The sequence below is a fragment of the Cariama cristata genome, unplaced genomic scaffold (assembly GCF_000690535.1).
Source record: "Cariama cristata isolate BGI_N322 unplaced genomic scaffold, ASM69053v1 scaffold43256, whole genome shotgun sequence".
Taxonomy (NCBI): Eukaryota; Metazoa; Chordata; class Aves; order Cariamiformes; family Cariamidae; genus Cariama; species Cariama cristata.
The window spans coordinates 700-7332 of NW_009623474.1; the positions used below are offsets into that span (position 1 = coordinate 700).

The 6633-nt window shown below is 46.2% G+C and overlaps 1 protein-coding gene across 1 annotated transcript in view; it reads right to left on the minus strand.

Moving 5' to 3' along the window:
• LOC104163663 (interferon regulatory factor 6-like) overlaps window positions 1-3719 on the minus strand; it is a 3771-nt gene extending 52 nt beyond the window's left edge. Inside the window, 8 exon segments of the mRNA XM_009702737.1 lie at window position 1; window positions 4-160; window positions 475-593; window positions 1001-1393; window positions 1614-1760; window positions 1866-1988; window positions 2434-2638; window positions 3546-3719. The exon segment at window position 1 is cut by the window's left edge and continues 52 nt beyond it. Coding sequence (XP_009701039.1) covers window position 1; window positions 4-160; window positions 475-593; window positions 1001-1393; window positions 1614-1760; window positions 1866-1988; window positions 2434-2638; window positions 3546-3719 — 1319 coding nt within the window.
• Between the last annotated feature and the right edge of the window lie 2914 nt (window positions 3720-6633).

The following is a 6633-nucleotide window of genomic DNA, read 5'->3' on the forward strand; positions in this document are numbered from 1 at the left end:
GGTGGTTCTGCAGCAGCCGGTACAGCTGCTTCAGGTGAGCCACGATGTTGTCCTTGATGTCGGGCGTAGAGATCTGGAGCCGCACGCTACCACTGTCAAAGGAGCGCGTGAAGTCACCGGAAAACATTTCATAGATCATCCGGGCAACAACTGGAATGACCTGTTTAAGAAGAAGTCGGTTGTTTTAGCCTAACGATGACACAGTATATTCCTGTTATTTTGCAGGAATCCCCTACCCTGCATGCAGAGGATGGTTTCCACAATAACCTAAAGTGCACTCACAGACTGATGCTATTCGGCACACATAGCATTTGTATTTGCCATGACAAAACCCACCAGCCTTGCTGGGTTTTCCAGGTGTCAGTAACCACAACAGAGAAGAACATGTCTCTGGTATCCGTGGGCATCGGTCCAGAGCAAGCACACCGGCCTCAGCAAGGCTAGCACATGTCACTTCAGAGCCTCAGCTCCTACCTGAACCACAATCAGCTTCCTCTCCCTGGGTTTTCCATCAGGCCACTCTTCTCCAAAACAGAAGTAGATCTCATATGGTGGCTGTTTCTCAATTTGTCCTTTCTGATGGGCAATCAGCTCTAGGAAGAAAAGCAGAATGCTGCGGGGTTGTCCTTTTGGGGTTTGAAACACTCACCACATCCCACATCGTTATATCATCCTAGGTCTTACCTACACACTGTCCTTTGCCAGAGTGACCTCTTACACATACACAACTACAGCTTATTTCTTCCACCCAGAGAGCTTTATTTAAAAGCAAGGCCCTCCAATGATTTCAGAGCATTAAATGAGCGTACATTCACTTTCTTCTGATGCACATCTGGTCCATGATCCACTGAAGCTGGGGAAGCAGTGGCCCCTACCCACGCTTAAGCAAACTAAACGGTGCATCCAGGCTGATCCCCAGTGCAGACCACCCTTTCCAACAGTACCACCAAGTGCCCAGACCAGTATCCAAAGCCATTTTCCAGAAGCAGAAGTTACCTACCGCTGAGGAATGTTTCCAGACAGAAGAGTTTGACTTTCTTTTGCCTCTCGATCAAATTTGGTGTGGTGGAGGAAGGCGCACAGGGACCAGACCAGTACACCTTGCACTGGCAGAGCCGGACAGCATAGATGGCATGGCCACTGACCTCCAGGATCAGTCCCCTGTCCATAACATCCAGCAGCCGGCTTGTGAAGATCTTCTGCCTTTCATTGGTGATTTGCTCTGTTCCTGGGAACTTTACTTGCTCCAAACTAATAGGCCCAAAGAGCTCCTCCTGGTCTGGCATAGGGCCCAGCTCTCCGTAGAAAAGTCTGCATCCCTGCGGGTTGCTTACAGTCGTTGTCGGTCCAGTCTCCTTTCCTCGATATTCGAACTTGATTTCTAGGTCTGTCACTGAGAGAGAAACTGTCAGTACGGCCTTTGCTGGACCTTTGCATGTACTGCCTCAGCAGCAGAGACACACCACGCAATCCATGCTACGCTCACAGGGATGTTTAAACTACACACAGTTCTTCAGGGTAACAAGCAAACAGCCACAGGAAAAAAGTCAAAGCACTTTTTTTTTTTTTTTTTAAAGTACAACGACAGAAGCACTACAAATCCTTATACATACTTGGCAGAGAGCTGATCCAGAGCTCAGGGCTGCTGAAGAAGTCATGCTGCAGCGCAGTTGGGGGCATTTCCATATCTAGAGGCTCATTCTTTGGCCACACAGCTTCAGGGCTGCAGTTTTCTGCACTGGCTGGAGCCATTGGAGAATCTACAAAAAGGAAACAATTCTTCAATCAACCAAGATTTTATTTCAAGCACGCACCAATTTACAGGCAAATACCTTCACACTAATACATTAGCCTATGCCACCAACCATTGATATTAAGAAATGGAAATGTCTCTTGAATAGGGACATGCTGAGATTGATTCAGTTCTTCCTCTTCTTCATCATCAAGATCATTATCCTTTTCATCCCATGGAGCTGAGCCGGTGGAACCTGCAAACAAGCACGTTCTTGTGGGTAGTGGATCAGTGTGAAACACTGCAATGCATTTCTTGAAAAAATAATGTAATCTTCATATTGACTCTGCACAATTTATTTGTGTGTTTTCCAAATATAAGTAAAAAAGGAAAAATCTGATCTGTACAACATACTATTTTCAGTCTAATATATGATTCTAGAAAGCTAAGGATACAGATAAACAATCGCCAACATTGGACTATTTAGCAGAAGACATGCAATTGTGTACAGCTTTATTAATTTTCATACAGGTACACTATGGTTCAAAGTCCTCTTCATTTGAGCACAGCCAGGCTTACACACGGCAGCTGCTTTCTGCTGCACACAAAGGCAGCTTGAGAGTTAATGCCGTGGAGGGAAAGGAACTTGCGTTGGACAAACACCTGCTCAGTAACCAGCCCCGTGTCAGCAAGGCCCTCACCTGGATTAATGATTGATCCCTGGGACTGCGGGATATCGCACACTTCATAAATTTTAATAGGATTCATGGGCACCTCCTTGGTGCCATCATACATCAAATTAAATTCCCGGCTTTTGTTAAGAGCACATCGGAGCTGGGCTTTCCACTTTGCAGGGTCTGGCTCATCGACTCCTTCCTGGTACTTTCCCGTTTCCACAGCCCATGCCTGGGGACAAAGTACACTGTGCTCAGTCCAGCCCTCTCAACAGAGCAGCTTTTATCAGAAATCAAACTTCCAAACAAACTCACTGTAAAATCAGTCTCTTGCAGAAGTCTTAACTATAGCTCTTCTGATAACAACAACAGAAATTCCCACATGAATAGTTTTTCCCATCAAAAGAAGGGGTGAAAAAAAGATGTAAATCCAAATTTCCAAAATGAATTAGCAGTTCTGAACATGCATCTTCGTACAAGTTAAGAAAGTACAAACTGTACAGGACTGTGCACTGAGTTTTCCTAGGTCTCTCGGGTTCAATACCAAAAGTCGTTTTTGACAGCGAGCCATGCCCTGCGCAGGAGGAACGGGCTCGGTTAAAACGGAGTGGAAGAGCAGCCACAGACATCCCGCTGGCCCTTTCCCTCTCTCACCCCAAAGAAGGGCTATCAGTCCAAGATCCCTCCAAGGCAGAGGTCAGAAGTTCCTCAAAGGAGTGTAGGAGTTATAATGAATCCCTTGGGATAAGAATATTAGGGACAGCAGTGATGAATACTGAAACTTTGTGGTGGACCTCTTAAGATTCATGTAACAGTATTTAGTGGCTTGCTGCTAGAACAAGCCAGCTACCACATCCTAAACTGAGCAGATGAAGCAAACAGCAGTAATCTTCCAGAGTCCATGCGATCAGACATCGTCTGGCTTTTGGTGGTCAGAAAGGGTTAAAGAACTCAACGCTGTTTCAGGCAGTGCCAAGCTTGGCATCCAGGTGCACAAAGTGGCTTTTCTGAGGTCAAAGAAATAGGACGAAATGTGCCTGGAAGCAGCTACTGAGATACCTGTCCAGCTCCTGGGCCAACAATTCAACCCTTTGTCTCTGTTTAAAGCCGTGGTATACCCGAGCTCTCCCCTTCCTCACCTTGAAGATGGTGTTCTCCTCCTCGTGCTGCGGGCTGTGCCGAGTTGCGTGCTTCCAGGGGATCTGAAACCGCTTCGCTTCTCGGTTTAGCCAGATAAGGCCAGGATACATACCGCTATCTACTTGGGCTACCAGCCACGGCTTCAAGCGAACTCTTCGCGGGTGTAACGCCATTGTCTACAAAAGACAGGGATAATACTAGACCAACTGCTAAAGGTTAGTTGAGACTCACATGCTTTTTAAAAAAAAAATTAATTTCATGAAAAAGGACCCTATGCTGTGTTACTGCTATTGTTTGTTACGTTACTGCACATTGAAACCACTAATTCAGATTCAGCTACATAAGAAGTTACAAACTCCTTGCTAATTGGGGACCATAATCGTTACAAGAACAACAACTCACTATTAAATATTCTGGTAAGCAGGGACGGTGCGTTATTTGCGTTAATTGAGCACACGGAGGGCGAGCCCAAATCAAACCTGAGCTGTAAGCGCTGAGCAGGAGATAAAACCACAAACAAGCCACAGCAAGAACAGGCAGGAGAATTTCAAAAGCCTCCACATACGCCTTAGAGAAGGGGCCTATCCGATCTAGTTCTTCTTCACTCACGTCAGACGTACATCGAGGAGGAGAAAAACTAACATGGGCCGAATCAGAGGCTTTTGCCTCAGTTAAGGTAAAGGTGGAAGCATCAGGCTGAAGCGGAGGGAACCCTTTTATCACAGAGACAGCCGTTCCTCTGAAAGTCATTTCATAACTTTTTCGTGAGTGCTCCGAATGCAGCATAATCATTTGCAAACATCACTGACCTATAACCACCAGGATGTTTCTCCTGAGCTGCAAGTCTGCCTGTACTCCTGCTAAAAATCAAGTGATGTTGACTTAATGTTTAGGGTTTTTTTAAAAACAATGCTGTAGTTAACTGATAAAATCTGTTGCTGTTTAAGTAGCCCTGTGTTGCTACTACATTTGCAGCCAACCAACAATATTTTTCTTGTGCAGAACAGATACAAAGCCAAGCAAACAAAATTAATGACTGTCCCTCTGGCAAGGAGAGGCAGCATTTGGTATCTTCAGATTTTGGGAGGGGACTCATGCTACGCGTGTGCTTAGAGGGCGTACCTCCCATATTCATTTGTAAATCTTGAAACAGACATGAGAAATTACAAATATTCCCATTAATAAAGCCGTTACAGGCTAAGTAAAACCTTTGCCATAAGCCCTGAATACCGACACAGGAGCTGCAAAATGTATCTAGTCCCATAGAAAGGATTTAAAAATCCTATCCAAGAACTCGTCTACGAATAGGTTTTATCTGTTCAAATACCTGCAGATCCCATTCAGATGCAAGCGCTCACACAAAAATTAATCTGAACACAACTTACTTTATCTGCTAAGCAAATAAAATGTTCAGATTCAATTGCAAATCATCTTTAAATAATAGTTTGAAAGTGTGCTTCATCAAGAACCTGGGCCTGTTAGCAGACTGCTTCCCAGGAGCTGCAAAGGACCAGAAAGCAATCATCAAAATTATTTTTGTGCTTCTGAAACTCTGCCGTATTAGTTATCCATGTCAAAAATGCTATCAGAATTAAACTTTCAGTAGCGTGTTTGCAAAGACACAAAGTCCAGGTTAAGCCTGGAGTTAGAATTGAGACCAAACCCAGGTACGCAGGTATTGATTTCCCTTGCAGAGGAAAAAAAAAAGTGACTTCTCATCGTAACAAAGAAATCCTAACTAAAGCCTGTTTCCACAGTCTCTTTTACAGTTAACTTTACAAGCGGTCCCCTCTGCTTCTAATAACATACACTCCTTATGCACACATTTGCAAGACTAGGAGTGAATTCAAACCCACACGCCAGGGAGAAAAATTCTCTCAAACAAAATAAATTTGGTCACATGGAGGGTGCGCTGGCGCTGCTGCATTAGGTTTGAATTGTCCCTCGGATCACAGACAGTGTCTGTCAATACGCGATATTACAATGCTTTATGACCTTTTATCACCAATGACTTGTTGACACAATAACCAAGAGCAAATCAACTTGAATCCCATTGCTCAGCTCAGACGGTGACTCAGCCTCTTACAACCTTCAACTTCCATCCCGTGGGGTCCACTAACGCCGGAGGCGGCTCCCACTCTGAGAGCTGCAAGGGTGAGCTCGGGGACCGTCTCCACCCCGTTCATCGGGTTTGCCAAGGGAGGCTTGGCCCTCACTGAAGACTCCTCAGTGCACGGACCCAGGAATCCTCCAGTTCGCTTTATTCCCACTCAAATTGGTTGGCGTGTGGGGGGGTAATTAGCACATCCCTGTGCTCCTAATGCATCTCTAGTCAGTGATGTAATTATTCCCTGTACCCCAATTATTATTCAGTCGGACATTTTTCCTTTGAAGGGAGACATTCACCCCAACAAGAGCAACTCGAGCAAACTCAGGAACGGGCAGACATCCTGCAGCCACTTCCCCGACGGCTGCAGACGAGTGACCAAGGTCAAGGACAGCCCCGGTTAACCGCGGTGACTGTCAGGGCTCCAGCGCGGTGCCAGCCAGCGTAAGGACACGCAGCGCACCAAGAAAAAGCGGCCTGAAGCCTGTCTCAGCCTTGTTGCACAGATGCTGTCGCTCTCTGCCTGCACACCCAAGCGTATTCGGTGCTCCTGCGCCACCCCATTCAAGAAGCCTCTGAAGAAGGAAGGGGTCTTCTCTGCGTTCATTGCTGCGATACCACAGACCTCATTCCCTGCTCGTTACCTTTGTTTGATTACATTATCCTGCGTTTCACGGATTTGTATTCATTTTTTCAAAGACAAGTGGCTCAACCCTTAACGTTAGCATTCCCACAGAGAAACAGCCTGAATTTGTATCTGAGTGTCCAACACCTAATCCCCTCCCTACACCGGGAACCGATAGCTCCCACATTTCAGAGATCCGTACATCACCTTTCTTGCAGCCCCCTGTGCTCCCCTGCCCCGCACACCCCGAGCACAATTAACCCTTACAATTCCTGGATCCCGCGCCCCAGTCTGGCAAGCTCACCCCTCTGCCGTGCCCGGACAGCCCGTTAGGTTGGAAGGGGCATCGGTTGTC